The following is a 22,456-nucleotide window of genomic DNA, read 5'->3' as shown; positions in this document are numbered from 1 at the left end:
ATTGAGTATAAACTGTTCTTCCTGGGGTTTTAAGGGCCCTTAATGATTTGACTTCAATCTGCCCACCCAGTAGGCAAACTTATTTTATACCTGGCATAATATTGAACAAATGGTAAGATTTAAATGGGTATTTTTATTGGTTTGTAATACTGCCATAAAACACATTAGGATTTATTTTATATTCTCAATGTTCTGTGCATAGCAGCCCCAACTGCTAGCCACTGAAATTCTCCTTCATTTCTTTTGAGCCCACTATCCAGAACCGTGTCGTGCCTCTGTGTTTTGCACACAGCAGATGTGTAAGTGGTGTCTTGGTGTGAGGGATGGCCCTTACCGCTGCTGCTGCTGCTGCTGCTGCTGCAGGAGAAGGCCATTTTACTCCTCTAGGCTGAATGCAGAGGCTCCTTCCTTTGTCAGCCTGCTTTCACAGCTGTCTGCTCCTTGGCTTCGAAGTGCTTTCACCTTGGCTGGGTGAAGATGAACGTTCTGTCCCCTGCTCAGGTTTCTGTGGGCTTGGGACTAGTGCTGCAGCTGCTGCTTCTCCAGCCCTGGTGACTGACCTCACTTAGTTGTTTTGCCAAACAAATCTTGAGTATACTAATTTTATCTTCTTAGCAGTGTCTTAGCTCGTGTGCCTTCTTGTGATGTGTGGGGCTCATTGTCAGTGTTAATCACCCATTAACAAAACACTAAAGTGTCCTAATTTTGACAGTAGCTTTAGTAAAAAAAAATTGTGGAGAGACAAGATTATTGTCAGAAATGCATTGCATTTTAGTGGTGGTCCTATGAGTTTATGTTGGCATTCATCTTATCTCATTCTTACGTGATGTTGAATGTGCCTATTTGTGAGTTTTGAAACTTGTGAGTCCTGGTTGTTGAAAGAACAACACAACCAAGCTGCCAGATGAACTAAAGGTATTGATTTTATTTTTTATACACTGTAAACCGAAGGAAATAGTGTTTTTAAAAAAATTTCAGACCTTATTTTTAATAATTTGAAATAAAACCAGGTAAACCTAAAATAACATGTACAGTGTATTTTAAAACAATTGTATATAACAGAAGTAAATCATTTAAGCATATAGCTAATAGTAAAAACATTAAAAATCAGTACAGATTTGATAATTTTTGAATGTTAATAAATAGGGTCATATACATTAAGCCACTTTTTATTTAGTAAATAATGTCTTGGGTAAGTGCTACATGACGTTGGGGGTGTGTGTGGTGAACAATACTGCTGGGAGGCTGGCAGGCCAGGAAGAGACAGGCTGGGTTCCTTTCTACCCTTTAAGTACTGAATGAAGGTAGACTTCTTATTTGGATACATATTCATGTGCTCATAGGACCTGTGGTTTATTGATAACTCATTAGGATCTATGTTACCATCAAGTGCTTAGGATTTCCCAAAGACATTTTACTTTTAAGCCACTACTATAGTCCTGGTTGTTAGATCTGTCTGTCTTCTAATTAGTTCTCTTCTCCATTTGTTGAAGGTTGAATGTAGCTTTTTTTTTTTTTTTTTTTTTTTAAATAGGTTGATTTTTTTATGTTTGGGTTTTTCATTTTTTAAGAGTGATCCCCCCCCACTTCATTCCTATGCAGATGCAAAGCTGAAATTCTAAATCGCTTCCTAGTCACTTAAGGTCCTTTGTGATGGGTTCACATTTTGTCTTTCCAGTTCCATCTTCAGCTACATTTTTGTAGGAGACATAGATTTTCGTATGGAAAGTTCTGCATTCTCTTTATCTCTCCCCTGAAAAAAAATCTGTTAGGCTAAACAACTATTGGCTAACCTTCCCAGTTCTCCTTAGAACAAATTTCTCTACCCCGTCTGTTCCTTTTTTATATTTAGTTTCTGTTGTACAATGTGCATTGACCCCTATGTAGTGAATCCATAATACTAAGCTGATCTTTTTGTTTGACATCTGAAAACTAAGTGGATGATCATTTAGAAAAATAGCTAAGTATGGTAGAGGAATCTGAATTGGGGAAAGAAGATCTGTGTCACATGGTTGTAGGTTCTAAGATATTATCTTTATCTTTTCCATCTTTTCTTTTAATTTTTATTTGTATTAAAATTATACACTAACAGTTTACAGATGCAAATAGTTCTTGGGGGTTTGTTTAAAAAAAAAAAAAAAAAAAAAAACAACACTGTTCCAATAGCCTTCCCCACGTTTTGCTCTCTAGTGGTACTTAATTGCTCCTCTTAGAGATGGTTACTTTGCCATTTCTTTCCTGTTTTTAGGTACTGTGTCGATACTACTTGATGTTTCAGTTTTTGCCAGTAACTCTTGATTCAAGGCAGCATGTGATGAACATTTAGTTATTTTCTAGTATTCCCTCCATTCTTTTCACGATCAATATTCACTGTTTATTCTATGTAAACATTATTCACATACAGCAAACTGTGATTACTCTTTCCTTTCCTGCATAACTTTTTCCCCTGGAAAAATTATTCTTTCTTACCTTTTCTTTTGATCCTTCACAACTCTCTCCTTTCCCACCTCATAGTTATTTACACACTTGTCATTAATTCAACCTGAGATGCTTTCACGGTTGTCTAAACCTTCACAGAAGAAATTCAGAAGCACTGGGCTTTATTTGAAGAAATCCCTCCTGGAGCTTTCTTTTCTTTTTTCTTTTTCTTGGGAGTGGTTTACCAGGGATTGAAACTCAGAGGCACTCAACCACTGAGCCACATCCCCAGCCTTATTGTATTTTATTTAGAGATAGGGTCTCACTGAGTTGTTCTTTGCTTCACATTTTGCTCAGGCTGGCTTTGAACTTGTGATCCTCCTGCCTCAGCCGCCCGAGCTACTGGGACTACAGGTTTGTGCTACCACATCTGGCCTTTCTCTTGGAGCTTTCTAACCTGTTCAAGTTTGGACCTGCTGAGTCTATATACAGCTGTCATACCCAGGCTGTATTGTCACTGTTTGGGGCTGTGGGGTTGGGGGTATGTTCATTAATATCCTTTTGATTTTTATTTTCTTTATCTTTATTTCTTGCTTATGCCCTTGTAGAGTATATCCCTAGTAACTTCCATGAAAAAGTATTCTTGGTACATAGATTTTTAGAGACCTCAAATATCTGAAGATTTCTGTTCTGACATCATACTTGATTGATAGTTTGGGTACAGAATTTGTTCTGGAAATCATTTTGAAGACATTGACCCAAAGCCAACCCATTCCCACTGGTATTGAAATTCCAAGCCAACTGATTCTGTGTTCCTTGTAAGTTATCTCTTTTTCTCTCCCTGGAAAACTGTGTGCCCCATGTAGGTATATTTTCCTCTAAGTACTGTACCCTTTCAGTCTGGAAACTTGTGACCACCACTCTGGCTTACTCTTGTTCAAGAATTGGACAACCCCAGCCTGGGGTTGTGGTTCAGAGGTAGAGCACTTGCCTGGCATGCATGAGGCACTGGGTTCGATCCTCAGCACCGCATAAAAATGAATAAATAAAACGTATTATGTCCATCTACAACCAAAAAAAAAAAAAGGACAACCCCAACATCCTACCCTACACCCCCCCAGCCCCTGTCCCCCAGCAGAGGGCCTTATACATTCTGGTGAACTATATCCCAGCCCTCAAAACTTGACCTTGTTGTCCTTTGTTTTGTAACTTTTTTTTTTTGTTTTCTACCTGTCTTTTACTTTCTTAGGAGAGTTCATCTCTACCTTTTGTAAAGTTTTTGAAAATTTTTTTGATTTCCAAAAACTGTTACTTTTCCTCCTCTGGATCTTGTTTTGTTTGGCCTTATTCTTGTTTCATCAATGCAGTGTTTTCTTTCAGAATATTAATGATGAATTTATTTTGAAATTTCCTTTTCTCAAAGTTGTTTTCTGTAGTTGGCCATCTCCTAGTTTTTTCTGATCTTTGTTTTCCATGTTAGGAAGGAACCATGTTCCTTGATTTTCTTTTATTTTGTGAGTGAGTCTTTAATGTCAGTATATTGAAATCTTTCCTCTGGGCTGCTCATATTCCCCAAAAGAGACTTCCTGGAGAGTGAAAGCCAGGCTCTTTTGTGGGAGCTCAGTGGAGGAAGGAAACTGGGTGTCTTAATTGTCCTGCATGCATGAGCTTATGTCCAGCACAGCACCTCTGCCCTCATCCATATTGATGAAACTGGTGCAGGGACCCTCTGTTTTCCCCTCTCCAGGAAATAAACCTCAGTCTAGCAGAATCTCTTTTGCTGCTTACAATTTCCTGCAAATTTAGCAGTTCAAAACAACATATGAATTTAGTATCTCACAGTTAACATGGGTCAGTAGTCTAGGCCCAGCTTAGCTGAGTCCTCCGCTCAGGGTTTCTTGAACTTGCAGTGAAGGAGTTGGCAGCCTGCATCTTCATAAGAAGCCCTTCCAAGCTCATATTCTTGTTGGCAGAGTCCAGTTCCTAGCAGGAAACTAGCAGAAGCTAGCAGGAAACTCTAGTCAATAAAGACTCGAGTCTTAATGTAAATAAAATACAACCTGGTCTAGGGAGTGTCATCCCATCCACTTTGTCATATTCTAGTGGTTAGAAGCAAGTCACAGCTTCTGCCCATACTGAAGGAGAGAAGATCCAGCAGTCCATCTTAGAATTCTGCCTATCACAGAGGGTCTTAGAATTTGCCCTGTCAGCATAATTCTTACCTTGAATCAAACCTCCTGCTTCACTCCCAACTTCCAAGGTACCACAGATTCCTAAGTCTTCAAGGGATTATATGGAATACACAGATACAGTCTTGGCTTTCTTCACATCCAGTTAAGGATTCACTTTATTTGAATATTCAGACCTTTTGCCACTAACTACTAAGTCTTTTTGTTTCTAAGCTTTTGTTGCTGTTGTTTCCTTGCCATTCCTCCTTATCTTTTGGAGGCTTAGACCCTTTTCAATAACCCCCTTACCGTAATTTTGTGGATTTTGGAGAAAGAATAAAACATCGATGCATGCTGTCTTTCTCCTATCTTTGTGCATGTGTTCTGAGGTGTTGTTATTTTTTTCCCTCCGGTCCAGTATGTAAGTTAGGGTTACCTTTTCCTTTTAAGACTTAAGAAAGAAATAAGAGGTTAAATTTCCCACCTACTTCATTTTCCACGTCCTTTTATTCTTTAAAGTTGGTAGTTTCCACTCAGTGCCTTGGGGTTCATAGCCCTGTTTGTGACCTTGAAACCAAACTCCTCAGTCTGAGCTTGGAACGATTGCCTCCTTTCCTTTTCATTAGAACTCATGTTGGCTTTGGGCCTTTTCTGTAAGAGCTATCTAGAATAGGTCTTACCCTTAACAGTTAGTTCTCTGAGAGTGTTCTTCATAGAAGATCAGAAAATCTTAAGTAACTTGACGTTTTTGTTAGGCAGAACCCTTTTCTGGGGATGTTGATTTGTATTCCCTTGGTATTAAATATTAAAAACTATTACAGTCATTATAGGAAGCTGTGATAGCAAAATGCACTGTCATGTTTGATTTAGTAGTCATTTTGGTGGCTGTCCAGTGGCCAGTGATAAAAGTTATACCTTTCTGACTACTAGCTACAATACTAGATTTGTTATATGTGCAGCTATGAAATGTCATGTCAGTGTTTTAACAGATGCTACAACAGCTAGCTTTATGAAAACAATTGTCTGCTGCTGAGCTATAAGGATATGTAGAGACGACAGGTGGAGAGTCACTTAGGGAATAGAGTTGGTGATGAAAAGACCCAGATCCTCCCCTCCCAGTCCATCTCTGTATTTGACATACAAGGCATAGCCTCTTTCATTCAGTTTCTCAGCCCTGTGCAAATATGAACAGCCTTCCCCTTCCTCTCCAAGCTATCTGGGACCAGGACTCTCTAAGTACAGTAAATAACTCCTCACCTCCCCATCCTGTTAATTCCTGGTAGTTCGGAATTGTAGGTCCTGTGTTGGAGAGGGAAAGGAACAAAGGGGTAGCAGAGGCCAGAGGCCTCGGATTCACAGAGCCTGCAGCCCTAAGTACTGCTGTCTCCTCAGGCAGGGGTTGACCTCACTTTTCACTGTAGGGCATCCCAGTAACTGCTGGACTTCCTAGTGCCACTGTGAAGGAGGATGAAATAGAGTGGAGTAGATCTCAGTTCCTGGACAGTGTTTGGGACCAAACTAACTTCTGAGCCGGGGAAAGTAGGTGTCACATTCTTTATTGTCTTGTAGCTTTACGGGGAAGATTAAAAAGAAAGAAATGTACTTATTTCTTGTCTTTGCAATTTAGGGGCATAATATTTTTACTATTCAGTTGAATTGATGTTTGTTTTCCTCAAAGCCATCTGTAGTTTCCATTAAGGTGGGGATTTTGAGCATTTTTGAGTTGTCATGTTATTATTGAAATCTTCTGTACATTAAGTACTGTGTGGTATGTGTTTATTTTTAACTAATTCATTTCTACAAATAAAGTGAATTAATTTTTAAGAAAATTTAATAACATCTTTTAGCAGATAAGATTTTCTTCTTTCTGTTTAATGGAATCAACTTCCATTCAAATGTGAAAGAGAAATACATAAAATAAGGAAGGAAAGGCAGACCTGTAAATGTGATTGAATAACTTGTGTGGTAAGTTCAAAAATATGATTTTATTGTAAGTTCTATGGTGTAGTAGAAGGATAAGCACTGTAGGAAAATCAGGAGTGCCTTGGCAAGAAGTGATTTCCAGGCTTTTATGACTGTGTACAAACACATTGACTTAATTTGAGTTTGTTTCCCTGTCTTTAAAATGGGTATCATGTTACCTTTTCTGATTCAGAGCATTTGGGTAAAGAATAAAAACTGTCAACATCTCGGAAAGAATTTTTATTTTTCTGCAAATGTTAGGTTATTTTTCTACCCTTGTCCTATGTTGGTTCTAAATTCTGGAGAACTGAATTCAAACCTAATTTTTCATGTATTTGGATAAGTTATTTTCAGCTTTGTGGATGTATGATTATTTTGTGATGATGAACAGCTACTGACTAGCTAACAGTTGGTATTTCTGCATTTAAAAAGGGAGGAAAAGCACCCTCTTGGTGAAAGGGTCTCCTGTGCCCCACCCCCTGAACACACACACCTTGAGGATTAAACCCAGGGCATCCAACATACTTGATAAACATTCTACCACTGATCTCCCCCTCCAAACCCTTGTTGAGACAGGGTCTCACCAAGCTGCCCAGCTGCCCAGGTGATCACCTGCACCAGCCTCCTGAGTAGCTGGGATTTCAGGCCTGCACACGCAGCTCCCTGCCTCCTTTTGAAGGTGGATTTGCATCCTGCTATTGCAGCAAACTTGAGCCCTTTGATTTACACTGTTGCAGGGGTTGCAGTCTTTCTTGAGATGAGTTTCCCAGCTCCCTAACAGCATAGTTGGAAAGAAGCTAGGAATGAGCACTGAATTGGAGGGAGAAGGGAAGACAGTGAGATAAAAATGTCCATTCATTCTGGGCATTTCCAGATTTTCAAATTAAATGTCAGTGGAAGTGTTTATCCTGTGTCAAGTCTAGTCTGTCCTTTAATGAGACCACCCAGCCATATGAGACTTGAACCCCTTGTGATCACTGATTTTTCAAGGGGTTTTAGTTGGGGGTAGGAGCAGTTAAACATATTGTGTGAATGATTATTTTACATTTTCACCCAAAGCGGTGGTATAGGTTGAGTAATCCTAATCTTAAAAACCAAAAAATTTTTTTTACATTATTTATTTATTTTAATTAAAATATATTTTTTTTATTTTTACAGACTTCATTTTGATTCATTGTGCACAAATGGTACAACTTTTTCTATGGTTGTACACAACATAGATTCACACCATTCATGTAATCATACATATAGTGTAATACTGTTTTATTCTACTGTTTTTCCATCCCTGCCTCCCTCTTACCCCTTTTTCCTCTACATCATCCAAAGTTCCTTCATTCTTCTCCCCCCCCCCCCCCCCCCCAATTATATATTGTCGTGCACTTATCAGAGAAGACATTTGGCCTTAGGTTTTTTGGGCTTGGCCTGTTTCACTTAGCATGATATTTTCCAACTTTGTCCATTTACCAGCAAATGCCATAATTTTATTCTTTATGACTGAGTAATATTCCATTGTGTATATATACCACAGTTTCTTTTATCCATTTGTCAATTGAAGGGCATCTAGGTTGGTTCCACAATCTAGCTATTGTGAATTGAGTTGCTATGAACATTGATGTGGCTATATCACTGTAGTATGCTGATTAAGTCCTTTGGGTATAGATCGAGGAGTGGGATAGCTGGGTCAAATGGTGGATCCATTCCAAGTTTTCTGAGAAATCTCTATACTGCTTTCCAGAGTGGCTGTACCAATTTGCAACTCCACCAGCAATGTAGGAGTATGCCTTTTTCCCCACATCCATGCCAACAGTTATTATTGCTTATGTTCTTGATAATAGCCATTCTAATTGGAGTTAGATGAAATCTTAGGGTGGTTTTAATTTGCATTTCTGTAATTACTAGGGATGATGAGCACTTTTTCATATATTTGTTGATCACCTATGTATCTTCTTCTGTGAAGTGTCTGCCCATTTCCTTAGCCCATTTATTGACTGGGTTCTTTATATTTTTGGTGTAATTTTTAAGTTCTTTATAAACTTTGGAGATGAGTGCTCTGTCTGAAGTGTGTGTGGAAAAGATTTTCTCCCACTCTGTAAGCTCTCTTTTCACATTATTGTTTCCTGTGCTGAGAATAAACTTTTTAGTTTGAATCTATCCCATTTATTGAGTCTTGCTTTTATTTCTTGCACTATGGGGATCTTGTTAAGGAAGTCTGGTCCTAAGCCAACATGATAGAGATTTGGGCCTACTTTTTCTTCTATTTGGTGAAGGGTCTCAGGTCTAATTCCTAGATCCTTGATCCATTTTGAGTTGAGTTTTGTGCAGGGTGATAGATAGGGGTTTAATTTCCTTTTACTACATATGGATTTCAAGTTTTCCTAGCACCATTTGTTGAAGAGGCTATCTTTTCTCCATTGTAAGTCTTTGGCACCTTTGTCTAGTATGAGATTACTGTACTTATGTGGGTATGTCTCTGTATCTTCTATCCTGTACCATTGATCTACCTGTCTATTTTGGTGCCAGGACCATGCTGAAAAACCAAATCTTTTTGAGCACAGGCATAATACAAGTGCAGATTTCACACATAACATCATGTGACATTGCAGTTAAAACACAGCTACACTAAAAATATTGTACAAAATTACTTTTGGACTGTGTGTATATGAAACAAAAGGATTTCATGCGTAGAACTCGGTTCGTCCCTAAGATATCTCAATGTGTTTATGCAAATATTCTCCAGGTCCCCAAAATTGCAAGTTCAAAAACCTTTTGGACCAAACCATGTTGGTTAAGGGGTTACTGACCTATATGTCAGTAGGTCACTGTTGAAAACATATTTGGGCCCTAAGAAGCAGGAATGGACTTGTCAAAAAATCCTTCCTCAGAGCCTAACCTGCACTGTTCTAAAACAAAACGAAACCTGTAAAAATTGGGCTTAAGTAAAATAAAGATTGAATGGCTAGAGCAGGAGTATTGATAGCCCAGATTGAGTAACTCCCCACTTACTCTTACAAGGAGGAGGTGAAAATCAGAATACTGGCTTTCATAATCAGACAGCCTGCTTACCTCAGAGTAACCATAGTTACTTTCACTTTTTCTTTACTAGGATGGATTCAGTTCCATCTCTTTAACCTTTTGTTTTGTTCTTCAGAACAGAAATACATTGTTGTTATTGCATGATCATTATGCTTTAAAATCTCAATAATCCGCACACGCCTGTAATCCCAGTGGTTCAGGAGGCTGGGGCAGGAGGATCCCGAGTTCAAAGTCAGTTTCAGCAATTTAGTGAGACCCTAATCAACTTAGCAAGACCCTGTCTCTAAATAAAATACAAAAAAAGAACTGGGGATGTGGTTCGGTGGTTGAGTGCCCCTGAGTTCAATCCCTGGCAAACCCCCCCCCCCCCCCCAAAGAAAAAAATCTTAATTCAAATTCCCCACATTTCATCCTACAGGCATAAATCCCACCTTTTTTCTTTTTTCTTTTTTGTACCAGAGATTTAACCCAGGAGTGCTTGACCACCGAGCCATTTCCCCCACCCTATTTATTTTTGAGACAGGGCCTTGTTAAATAATTTAGGGCCTCACTAAGTTGCTGAGGCTGCTCTTGAACTTGTGACTCTCCTGCGTCAGCCTCCAGAGTCGCTGGGATTACAGCCATGTGCCACCACGCCCAGCCACAAACCACTTTTAAGATTTGGTTATATTGTATCTCTCATTAAAAAAATGAGGTCTTTTGCGCACTGTTCTGGAACCTATTTTTTTTTTCAATACATTATGGACTTATTTTTCTTTATAGTCAGCATACCTCGTCTTATTTGACAGCAGCATGGTGTCCCATTTTTATGGTGTACCACAATCCACTTAACCTATCTTCTATCAATAATTTAGTTCTTTCCAAATTTCTCTTATCATACATAAGACCCTTATAAATAACATTCTATTGCCATTGCATATGTCCATTTATTTGGGGACAGTTCAGAGAACTGTCAGAGAAACAGATTTTCTGTAACAAAGGGTCTTCTAGGGACTTTTACCATTCTGACAGGTAAAAGGGTGCCAGTGTTTAATTTGCATTTGAGTCTAAGTAAGATTGAGAATTTATTGGCCGGCCATGTGGGTTTCCACCTTTGAGAAATGCTTGTGTGCTTTATCCACTGAGTATTATTTAAAGATTTTAGAGTCAATATATTAAGTTTGTGATGTACTGCAAATATCTCCTCCTCTACCACCTTTTTATAAACTTTGTTTATGGTATCTTTCTGTTCATCTTTTCTTGTGTGCTTTAAACTTTAGTGGGACTCAGTTTTGGCTCTCCTGAAGGAGATTCTTGAGGTAAGATTTTGAATACAAGTGCTGTAGTTTATTTCAAGGTGCAAGGGGAAAGAAGAGTTGGGAAGGAAAGGAAGAAAAATTAGTAAAGGGTGCCTTATCAAAATCAGCCAGCTCCCACGGTGGAAGGTGCCTACAGGGAAACTGGGAAATCCTGTAAACCACTTGCTTCACAATTATCCTACCCAAATAACTCTTTCTGGTCGAGGCTGTTCTTGAGAGAGTGGTACCAGTTGTTTACTGCTGTGTGGTGTAAAACAACAACCCCCCATTTGTTACAATAACTTTTCTTAGATCTAGATGGCTGGGGCCATCTCTGATGCAGTCATCTGAATGCCCTCTCACTCACATGCCTGGGCTAGGCACACCAAAGAACTGAGGGCTCAAAAAATCTGGGGCTTCTTAGGTTAAATTCTCATTCTCTGTAGGGTCTATCCACGTGGTCTCTGCTGTATGGAAGTTAGATGTCCTATGGCATGGATAGGGTTTCCAAGGCGCACAGAAAAGGAGACAGCTGCACGTGAGCCAGGGGAAAACCATGTCTCCTTTTTAAAAAAGGACCCAGCTAGGGAAGTCACATGCTCCATTACTTGAAACATAATTACCACCAGCCTAGAGTCAGAGGGAGGGGAATTAGACTACCTTTTGGAGGGATTTCAAAGAATCTGTGTTGTAAAACCACCTCAGGGAGTTAAGTCACCTCACTTTTTGCCTGTTGCTGTCTGCAGAGCAGCTTTAAGATGGTAAGGGATGTGGTGAGGCACTTGGACAGCCTCTGCTACAGGTTGTCGAGATAGGGATGGCTTCCCCCAGTCCCAAAACTAAAACTGTTCATTTAAATTTTCTTCTAATTTCTATTTAAAGTTCTTAGTTTTTGATTTTAATGTCTAGTGGAAGTCAGAATTATTTGAGTGGTTTATCAACTACACTGATAATTAAAATAGTCTGCCTAGTGGTTCTTAGACTAGTGGTTTCAGGATCCTGTTACAGGGCTGGGTATGTGGCTTAGTGATAGAGCGCTAGCCTAGCATGTGCAAGCGCAGGTTTTAAAAAAAAAAAAAAATAGAAAAGATCCCATTACATTCTTCAGAGTTTATTGCAGACACCAGGAGATTTTGATTATATGGTTAATAATTAAGGATTTTACTGTATTTAAAATCAAAACAAACATTAAATCATCTATAATTTTAAAATAATAAAGCAATATTATAAATAGCATTTTTAATGAAAATAACTAAAATTAAAAACTTTGAAGAGTAGCACTGTTTTACATATTTGCAAATAGATTTAATGTTTGACTTAATAAAAGACAGCTGAATTTTCATCTCTGCTTCTGAATTCAGTCTGTTGCCACATCACATCTGGTGTAACCTCGGTAAAACGTTAAACAGTACAATTGTGCGAGAATAGGGGTAAAAATGGCAAATAGTGTTTTAGATTGGTAGAGATAGTTTTGGCCTTGTGGCCTCCTTGAGAGGACCTTGGGAGAGCCACCTCACCCTTCTTGATGATGTAAATGCCAGCTTTAGCTGAAAGCATCTTCATCCTCCAGGTCGAACAAGGCCTGTACTGAAGGAAATTACAGGGCCTGGACCTAGGATGCCCTGGAAGGAGGATGCCAAGTGAGGATAAGAAACAGCAAGATTGCCAAAAGCAGGCAAGAAGTTCCAGGCTGATTGGACAGTGTAGGAAAGTGTTCTGAGATCTACTCATAATTAGGGTAGCCACATAGAATCCAAATTAGAATTCTTTGAAAGCAAAAAAGAGCAATAAAAAAACTTTTAACACCGATATTACTACAGGCTTTACCAAACAATACAATAATCACAGATTCACATCACACAATAAGTGATCAGAAATCACTGTCCAAACTGGTGTGGGTAATCTCAGCAGTTCAGCAGACTGAAAGGCAGGAGGATCAAAAGTTAAAAGCCAGCCTCAGCAACTTAGCGAGGCCCTTTTTCAGGGCCAAGGACCAAACTCAGGGCCATGTGTGTGCTAGGCAAGCGCTCTGCCACTGAGCTAAATCCCCAACCCCAAGACCCTGGCTCAAAATAAAAAGAGCTCAGGATGTGGCCAAGCAATTAAACACCTCTAGGGTTCAATCCCTGGCACCCCCACCCCCCCAAAAAAAAAAAAAAAAAAAAAACACACACACACTGTGCTGAAGTCTAATTCTTGTACACTAACACTTGTGTCATGTCCTGTGTTTCCCACTGACCTTGCTGTTCCCTGCCTGCCTTCCTCACCCCAAGTCTGAGTTGGCAGCAGTTGTGTGGAAGCTGCCCAGGAGGTGAATGTGTGAGTGAGAAACCTTAGCGAATGAAGCAAATATCATAATCTTTGATCAATCAAAGATATCAAAGATAGACCTGGCTCTGGATTTAGTGGGAATAGAAGTCACTGTCACACCTGATTCTGCTTTGACACTTTCTCTAGCAAATTAGAGTTGTTCTAAGTCAGGCTTGTGTCGTTTCTGCTGAAGAGAGCTGTTATTGGACCCCCTTTATCCTACATCCCTCCTTAACCTTTGTAGGAAGTTGACTTCCAAGACACAAGGAATGTTGATCTTCTCATTCTCTCTAATCATTCCTGTGCCTTCCCCTTCTTTCAGGCCCTGGAAGTAAAACTAGTCATTTCGTTTGCTTGCTGCCTACCCATACCACTGTACTGAGAGGCCAGAAGTTAAAGCATGGTTCTTTAGCTCAGTTTACCAATACTTATATAATTTGGTTATCTGTATTTAAGAATAATGGCCCCCTGATGTTGGTGTTTTTCAGGTCTGCTCTTTGCCATCTTTGACATCGTGTCTTGACCTTTTGCTTACCTCACACATTATCTTTTTTTTTTTTAATATATTTTTTATTTGTAGGTGGACACAGTACCTTCATTTTATTTTTATGTGGTGCTGAAGATTGAACCCAGGGCCTCATACGTGCTAGGTGAGCACACTACCACTGTGCCACAACCCCAGCCCCACCAATGATCTTGAAAGTAGTTTTATTTTTAAAATCATGTCCTTATTCTATGTGTATCTATTTTCTTCAGTATTGGAATGTAAATCATCACTACTTTAAAAAGGAGCAGCACATACAGTAAAACTACAGTCAAATGACTAACTGGGCAAAGTCAAGCCTTTGTGGTGTTGCAGTTATTTTACCTGATTTGCATACATTGTTGCATAATCCTAAACAGTGGTACATACTTGGTCATTTGATTAAGTATTGTTAACTACTGTTAATGTCAGGCCCCTTAGTATGTGTTGAAAATTAAAGTACTACTCCAGAGACTTAAAACCTGATGTAACAGAGTGTGTGTATCCAAATGACTATAACATTGTCAATATATGCAAATTTGTTTTTTTTCTGGTTTGGGATGTTTTACAAAAGTGAATTCTACAGCTTCCATAGGCCAGAAGTCAGCCTTGTACTTTACAAAAAGTTATATCAAAAATTCCTTTGGAAAGACTGATGTGTTGGACTCAGTGGTAGGGTGCTTGTCTAGCACACACAAGGCCCTGGGCTAAACCCCCAACACCACAAAATCTTTTTAAAAATTCCTTTGGAGAGTTATCTACTTTCTGTTGGAGGACAGTAGGTAGCATTGTGCCTAGCATAGAGAACTTTAGGGGGGCTCTGTTGGAGATATCATTCAATGGATCAAATTGTTTTTTAGACTTTAAGTCTGGGATTAGACTCTTTCCCATTACTTAGGGTGCTGTACCACCTGTTTGGGCCCACTGTGTTCCATAACTGCCCCAGATAGATTGGATACTGTTGCTTTCAATTTTTCTGTGAGTACCAGCTTTGCTGGGGTCTAGAAGTTGAACTTTGGTTTAGAAGTTCTTTGCAAGGGATAGTAACCTGAATGGTACATTCCCAGCAGTACCAGAGTATCTTTCTTTTCTGTTCCCTCCACCATGTATGAGGGTGCCTCTTAGTAAATTAGGACTATGGCAGCGGTTGCCCTGCTTTTGAATAGCAAAACCATGTCACACTAGCCTATTAGTCTCCTTAGTAAGGGTTTCTGATATTTCAGGTTCTTTCTGGCATTTACCTCTAGGTTACAGGTGGTCACTGTTGTATAAGGGTGCAGAGGGCAAGAAGTTTTTTTTTTTTTTTTTTTTTTCTCTTGTAGTTACAGATGGACAGCATGCCTTTATTTACTTTAATGTGATGCTAAGATTGAACCCAGTGCATCACACATGGTAGGCAAGTGCTCTGCCACTGAGCTACAGCCCCATCCCCTATATTTGTTTTTTATTAAAGTCCTCTGGGTATACCAAGTACAGTTGATCTCATAGAGCAGCAGCTTTCACCCCCTGTAGATCTGTACATCACTGCTGGGGAAGAGGATTTGTTCTGGTAGTTTGCTACCTTCAGAGTTTATCATTCTGTATGAATTTCTTAGCAAAAGAAAACAGAATCAAAAGTGCATTTTGGGTAGTGTTCATCATAGGGAATATAGATTTGATTGTGAATTTCTTCTGATAAGCATTTTCTAAATTGTTTGATAACTGATTTTTGCAGTCTTAACAGAACTAAGCATTACTAAGGCTGACACATTTCTTATTGTGTAGTTACCAAAAGAGGAGAAGAGAGCTAGATACAATACAAATAGTAACTTAAACCTAGAAAATTAGAAAAGAGTTGATCTTCATTGCCACTTAATGTTCTCCATAGCTGACTTCTCAAAACTAACATATGTGTGAGCATGGTTTCGTGCCAGGTGTGACTCAAACCTGCAATCCTGAGGCTGAGGCAGGAGGAGCACAAGTTTGAGGCCAGCCTCAGCAACTTAGTGACACCCTATCTAAAAAGAAAAAAGGCTGGGGATGTAGCTCTGTGGTAGAGTGCCCCTGCATTCAATCCCCAGTATCAAAAAGAAAATGAATCGTTTGTGTGTTGGGGGGGATTTTATTATAAAGTGATGGGCACTGGAGCCTGACAACAGGTTCAAACTGAAGCTTTCTTGCCTTTACTAACTTAACCTTGAGCACTATTGACATTTTAGGCTGGGATGATTCCTGTTGTAGAAGCTGTCAGATGCACTGTACCATAGTTAGGAGCATCCCTTAGCATTCTCTCTCTCCCATTTGACGATTCAGAAATGACTGCACACATTGCCAGGTGTTTTGGGTTACCTCTGATTGAGAATCACTACTGTAAGACGACAGCTGAAAGGTTTTGTGATGAATGATACACTTCATATAAGTGACTAGTTTTATTATGAAGCTTCTCCAAAGAAAGGAGATAGATCTGGATTAGCCAATCAGCAGTCTCTGCCACATCTTCCTTTCTGGGGCTTGTACTATGGGATAATGTAGCGCAAGATAATAGGATAATCCAGGACATAGACTTGGATTAGACAATCGACAGTCTTTATCACATCTTCCTTTCTGGTACTTGAACATTCTATCCTCCTGACTCAGCCTCCCAGGCCACTGGGATTACAGGTGTGAACCACAGCATCTAATCAAAAATACAGATTTTAAGAACTGTTTTGATATTTGCTCTGCATCCGAGTGTTCAAAAAAAAAACCAAAAACAGAAACCGGTGATACCATTTGAAAATTGAAATTGAACTTTGATTTTTGACTACTGAAATGGAAGAACAGTAGTGTTTGCTGTAATACGTTAGTACTGAGGATGTTTTGTGCAGAGGACTCACAAAACATTATTTTAAGACAAAACAGAATGAAGTTTAAATGTTACTTTGGAAAATTTTAAGCCAATCTAGGGAGCACATAAAATTCTAGTAAGACTGCTCTAATGAGAGTTTTTTACTATTGGTTTTATTAATTTCTTAGAATTGTACCTTAAATGACTTTGGTCCTTTTGTACTGTTCAAATTCTGTTTTAAACCATATGTGGTAACTACCATATTGGTAGTTTTAGGCTTTGCATAATCACCGACATAGTGTTAATGAAGCATAAAATGTGTACAGGTCTTGTCCAGTGGTAATTGGAAAGAAAATAGGTCTCTGGGGTCACAACCATCAGAGATAAGAGTCCTTGTTAAGGTTACTCAAATGGAAAGGTTGCCTATCAATCAACAGACTTTGCCGCCCTGGAAGAACTGTGTTGTAACTGATTACAGTCCCTGCTCCTCATGTTTATGTGCCTGTGTGAAGCCAGAAGCCATCATATAAATAAAATACCATGTTGGAAATAGAAATGACTATTTTTCTAAAATGTGTGCCATAGCAATATTTGTTTTGACTAGAAGGAAAAAAACAACAACTTAATCTTTTTTCTTTTTGCCTAGTGTAAGAGTTTAATGTATTACCCTTTCATTTTGAAAAGTGTTCTGGTTACAAACCTTAAATCTCCGTTCAAGAAATTTGACAGGCTTAGCCAGTCTCTTTTCATCTTCCCAGTCACAGCTTTGCACAAACTAATCACAGTTAAATTTCAGCGTCTTCAAACAGGAACAAGTGGGTTTAAAAAATGATACTAATTTCTGTAAACCCATTGATAGTTTAAATAGTTGACTATTTTTAAAAATTCATGTTATACAAAACTGAGATGACCAAATTTAGAGCATCCCAATCAAAATAAGTGCCCAGGCAAAAGCTGCCAAGGTAGACTTCAGGCAAATTGTTGTGAAGCGGTCCCCTCTCCCCCTTTACAACCCCATTTTCCCAATTTAGGACTTTCCATCCAATAATCACTCAGACTGCAGATTGATTAACTAAATTACATGCTTCTCTAAAGTGTACTTCCTTCAGCCAGTGTTTAAAATTGAAGTTGAATTTCTTATTATGGAACTAAAAGTATCTTCTGTTAAAGCGAGGGGTAGAAGGCTGGTAAAAGCATTCTTCGCTGACTGAAAGGTGAGCCTCGTCGTCTTATTGAGAAATGGGTGGGGTACTCGTACAGACATTTTGCTTCAACAGCCTCATTTACATTCTTTCCTTCCCTGTTCTGACACTGGCCACCTGAGAGCTATTAACATGTGACCTGCCCTATAGGTCAGTTGTTCACTTTCTAGACAAGTAGATCCTAACTTTCTTAGAACTTTAAGAGGAGAGAGGCAAAAATGTGCAGTCCCTTTAAAGTTTTTGGGTTTTTTTGTTCTTTTGTTTTAAAAAAACATATATGACAAAAAGCTACCTGAATTTATCTAATAGTGATAAATGTGTAAAGATTCTTTTGTTCTTAAAACAGTGTTTGGTCTTTTCAGTGGATTCTTGGCTCCTTCACAGTAATTACTGAGTGGCCCACAGGTTAGGGAATTCCCATTACTGAATCTTCTTCAGGGCTTTTGTTATGCCATTTATTATTTTTTCAACTACATTTGATATTGTTTTACATAGTTTTTATCCATCATTTCCATTTTTGAAGTTTAACACTTTTCTTTATTATATAGTCATGTGATATTCTTGATTCCTTAACTCCCTTTCTCCACTTTTTTCTTTTTTTTAAAATTTTCAGGTGACCTTATATACATACTAAAAGCAGAATAAATTGCAAAGTAATGATCTTGATTTGGATTTCTAGATATGTATCACAGGTGACAAACTATAAAATGTTAAGGTTCATAAACATTCCTAACTGTCCTACTTTGAGTTATCTGTTCCCAAAGGCAAACCACTAGCTCAAAAAAATCACTGGAGGTAGCTTTTTAAATCCACAAATTCTAGGTTCCTCCTCTAGATACGCTAAACTCAGTAGGTCCGGGAGGGATCCAAGGAATCTTTTATTTTGAAAGTTCCATAGTTTATTTTGATGCTCATTGAAATTTGGGGGACTCCGTTTTTCTGTATGGTCTATAAAATATGCTTATAATGACATATTGTTAAAATTTTTTTTTTTTTTTTTGGATGGGGGTGATACTTGGGAGCCAGCAGAATTGCTAACATATCACCCCTAGGGTTAGGCTGATTTCTTAGCATCATCAAGTTGGATATGAACAAAACAGTATGCCTCCTGATTCAGTATTTTTAGGGAATAGCTTTGGAATACTGTTAGTAGTGAATTTTAGAGAGCTTAGCTTCCTCATCTGTATAAGGTAGCTTTTGCCTTTAAGACTTAGATCATAAGCTAGATAAAACATTTTAAACAAATTTATTTCACAGTTTGTGGAAGATAGAAATCTGAGATGAAGGCACTGGGAGCTTCAATGTCTTGTAAAAGACTACTTAGTTTTCAAGTGGCTATCTCCTCACATGGCAGGAAGAATGTTAGAAAGAGGTGTTGTGGGCGGGAGGGGGGTGTCTCTCTAACATATTGGAGGGAAGAGACACAAACATGAAGGCAAGCTTCCGAAGACAGAAGGAAGACCAGTTCTAACCTTACTGGAGAGGTTACAGCATGTTCCTAGAGAGAGAGAGCTGATTAAGAGATTCAGTTTTGAAAATTATGATCAGATGTCATGTAAAAGCAGAAAGTCATTTTTTTTTTAACACAGATAAATATATATCTAATCTAAAACAAGCTTTTAATTAGTTCCTGGGTGTGCCGCATCACTAAGATTTTTAAGATCATACTGTTTGAGCCAGTGGGGATAATTAATATCTGTGATCATGGCGGGTCTTTTGCTTTCCAGTTTCTCTCCCTCTCCCTCTCCCTCTCTCGGCAGGTGGTATAAGGTTTAGGTTTAGTAACTTGCTCAAGGTCACACAGTAAGCGCTCCAATGTATAAACTCTTTTGCCCTTGGCCAGCCCAGTTTGGGCCTCATTCTCCCTTAAGATTGAAATGTCATTTTCTTCCTTATGTTTCTTTTGCTTCCCCCACCCTAAATTTCAGACTGAAAGAAAACTTTTTTGCTGAGACTGTCTTTGAATTCTCAGTGGCAGAATCAAATATATATTATTGGATATCTGTCATTTTCCTCCCACCTGGCATAATTTATAATGTAAAAAGTACAGTAGTTCATTAGATTCTTTTTAAGGTAAGATAATTGAGATAAAGAACAAGGAAGCAGCAGCCGCACCAGTTATTGGATCATAAAATGAAACGTGTTGAAAATGGTCACAAGAAATAATGTAGTTCTGAGGGAAACTTTAATCATTTGTCACATATTTAGCTTCTGTGTAAATATGTCTTTTTAAAAAATTACCTTGTGTTGGGGGTGGCACTAGGGTTGAACCCCAGGGGTACTTTACCACTGGGTTCCACCTGCAACCCCAACCCTTTAATTTTTGAGACAGGGTCTTGCTTAGTTGCCCAGGCTGGCCTTGAACTTGGCAATCCTCCTGCTTCTGCCTTCTGAGTTACTGGATTATATGCATGAACCGCCACACCTGGCTGTTTTACATTTTCTTGTGACAAGGAGAGGTATGAGAATTGAGTAAAGTTTCTTACTTAGTGACAGCTAAGTGGACTTAGAATGGATCTAACATTCTTTTACGTCCAATTTTTTGACTAATGGCTGATGGGTTTGTTGCAATTCTGTATCAGATTCTTCCTGAAAGGTACTTTGTGTTTGTAAAGAGAATCCAAATATTCAGAAGGGTAGAGAGACAGTGTAAAATTAGGATGATGCCACCATCTACTCATCTCTTTATGTATTTACTTCACAGTGCTGGCCCCAAAGGTGATAACATCTATGAGTGGAGATCAACCATTCTAGGGCCTCCAGGATCTGTGTACGAAGGTGGTGTATTTTTCCTTGATATCACTTTTACACCAGAATATCCCTTCAAGCCTCCAAAGGTAAGAAATGGCCCTGATTTATGCTCAATATCTCTCATAATTCTTCTGAGAACACAATTTAATTCTTACGAAAACTAGATTTTTTTATTATTTCCTAATGAATCGAAGTATATTTGAGTATACCAAACAGTTCTTTGGGTTTGCCTCATTTGCCAGAGACCATTTCTAGGAATAAGTGCTTAAAATTTTGCTATTTCTGGCAACATTGTTAGCAACCAGGAATTAATCTCCTATTTTCCACCCCACCAAAGTTCCTGGGCAGTTAAAAAAATATCAAAATACTGGTACACAGAAACAACTGAAACACTAACTCAGTCTACCAAAGCTTTGGATTCTGTTTTTTGTCATCTTTTGGTCTTGTTCATATCCTTAACCTTCTAGGCCTTAGTTTTTACCCTAGTAGAGATGAAGACTGCCCAACTCACCCATGCCTATTATGACATCCAACAGTCTGTGATTCTCACCTGCACTGTCAGGAGAACCTCTGGGGGACTGGGTGGAATGCTGGATGAAGGTACAGTTACAGCACCAAGAAAAGCTGGGTCATTTTAAAAAAAAATTGGTAGTCACAGGGAATTTTTACGTTTTAGTGTACATCACAAAAATTAGGAAACCAGACAGAATAACTCATTAACTCAGAATAAGTTATGGAAAATTTTAGTAAATTCTGTGATTTGGGTAGACAATATATGGATCTAATATACAGGTTACAAAAAGAAAATTTACCTTTTCAAATTTTTGTGCCTCCCTACACCCTTTTGGGGTGTAGCCATAGTTGGCTAGTTTTTTATTTTGGGGGTACCAGGGATTGAACTCAGGGGCACTGGACCACTGAGCCACATCCCCGGCCCTATTTTATATTTTATTTAGAGGCAGGGTCTCACTGAGTTAGTTTAGTGCCTCACTTTTGCTGAGACTCTTTGAATTCTCCTGTCTCAGCCTCCTGAGCCACTGTTTGCTACTTTTTAAAGTGTTTGTGACATTAAGATTCACAATATTTGATTCTGAAGCATACTTTGTAATGTAGTACTACCTGCCAACACAAGAGGTCAGCAAATAGCTGTTCAGACTTGGAAATGTTAACATTTAAAAGGTTAAAATTGCTAAAGATGATTTGAAGAAGTATTACATCTCCTTTGCTTTGGTCAGAAGTCATTACTTTAAGAGGAAATTGATAATCCCTGAGGTGGTATCAATGAACATTTTCTAACCTTATCTTTAAACTATTACCCACTTTCTTAACGGGAAATCTGGAAGATTTTTAGTTTGTTTTGAATATTGTTTGATACTTTTTTTTTTTTTTTTTCCAAGGTTACATTTCGAACAAGAATCTATCACTGTAATATTAATAGTCAAGGAGTTATTTGCTTGGACATATTGAAAGATAATTGGAGTCCAGCACTAACCATTTCTAAAGTTCTCCTTTCTATCTGCTCACTTCTTACAGACTGTAATCCTGGTAAGGTTAATATAATTGTTTTATTCTTACTCATGTGAAAACTACTTACTAATTTTCCAGATAAACCAAGATTTTCTAAAGATGGAGTTTGTTTTTCTAAGAACTTTCTAAGGAAGCTTTAATCTAAAGAATTCAGTCCTCTAGTTAAAATGTCTAGAAACAAGGTATTTTGAACTGACACACAAAATGCCCTACCCTGAATGCTTAGTCATAGGCCTGACCTACTCAGCTCAGTGAACTCTGGGCGCATAGCTCTTACTGGGTATTGCCACTCAGTTTTGAAAATGGTTTATCTTTTGCTAAATATTTAATGGTTACTGAACTGTGATTTTGTTGGAACTTCATTTCATTTTAAAAGATTAATTTTTCTGGCTAAGCCAAACACAAACTTAATTATTAAACATTCTCTTTTTCACAGAAATACTCTTTAATTGGAGGTCTGGGTTTTGACCTGGCTCTTT

At 38.5% G+C, this 22,456-nt stretch overlaps 1 protein-coding gene across 2 annotated transcripts in view; it reads left to right on the top strand.

Moving 5' to 3' along the window:
• The window catches only part of LOC306646007 (ubiquitin-conjugating enzyme E2 E1), a 333,994-nt gene that overhangs the window by 44,684 nt on the left and 266,854 nt on the right, over positions 1-22,456 (top strand). For both annotated transcript variants that reach the window (XM_079114337.1, XM_079114336.1), the window contains exons 4-5: positions 20,404-20,536; positions 21,848-21,995. In XM_079114337.1, the coding sequence (XP_078970463.1) occupies positions 20,404-20,536; positions 21,848-21,995 (281 nt within the window). The remainder of the gene's footprint in view (positions 1-20,403; positions 20,537-21,847; positions 21,996-22,456) is intronic.

This window comes from Sciurus vulgaris (genome assembly GCF_902686455.1).
Source record: "Sciurus vulgaris genome assembly, chromosome: 16".
In the NCBI taxonomy this organism is placed as follows: domain Eukaryota; kingdom Metazoa; phylum Chordata; class Mammalia; order Rodentia; family Sciuridae; genus Sciurus; species Sciurus vulgaris.
The sequence above is the reverse complement of the archived record's forward strand: the minus strand, read 5'-3'. Positions and strand labels throughout refer to the sequence as shown.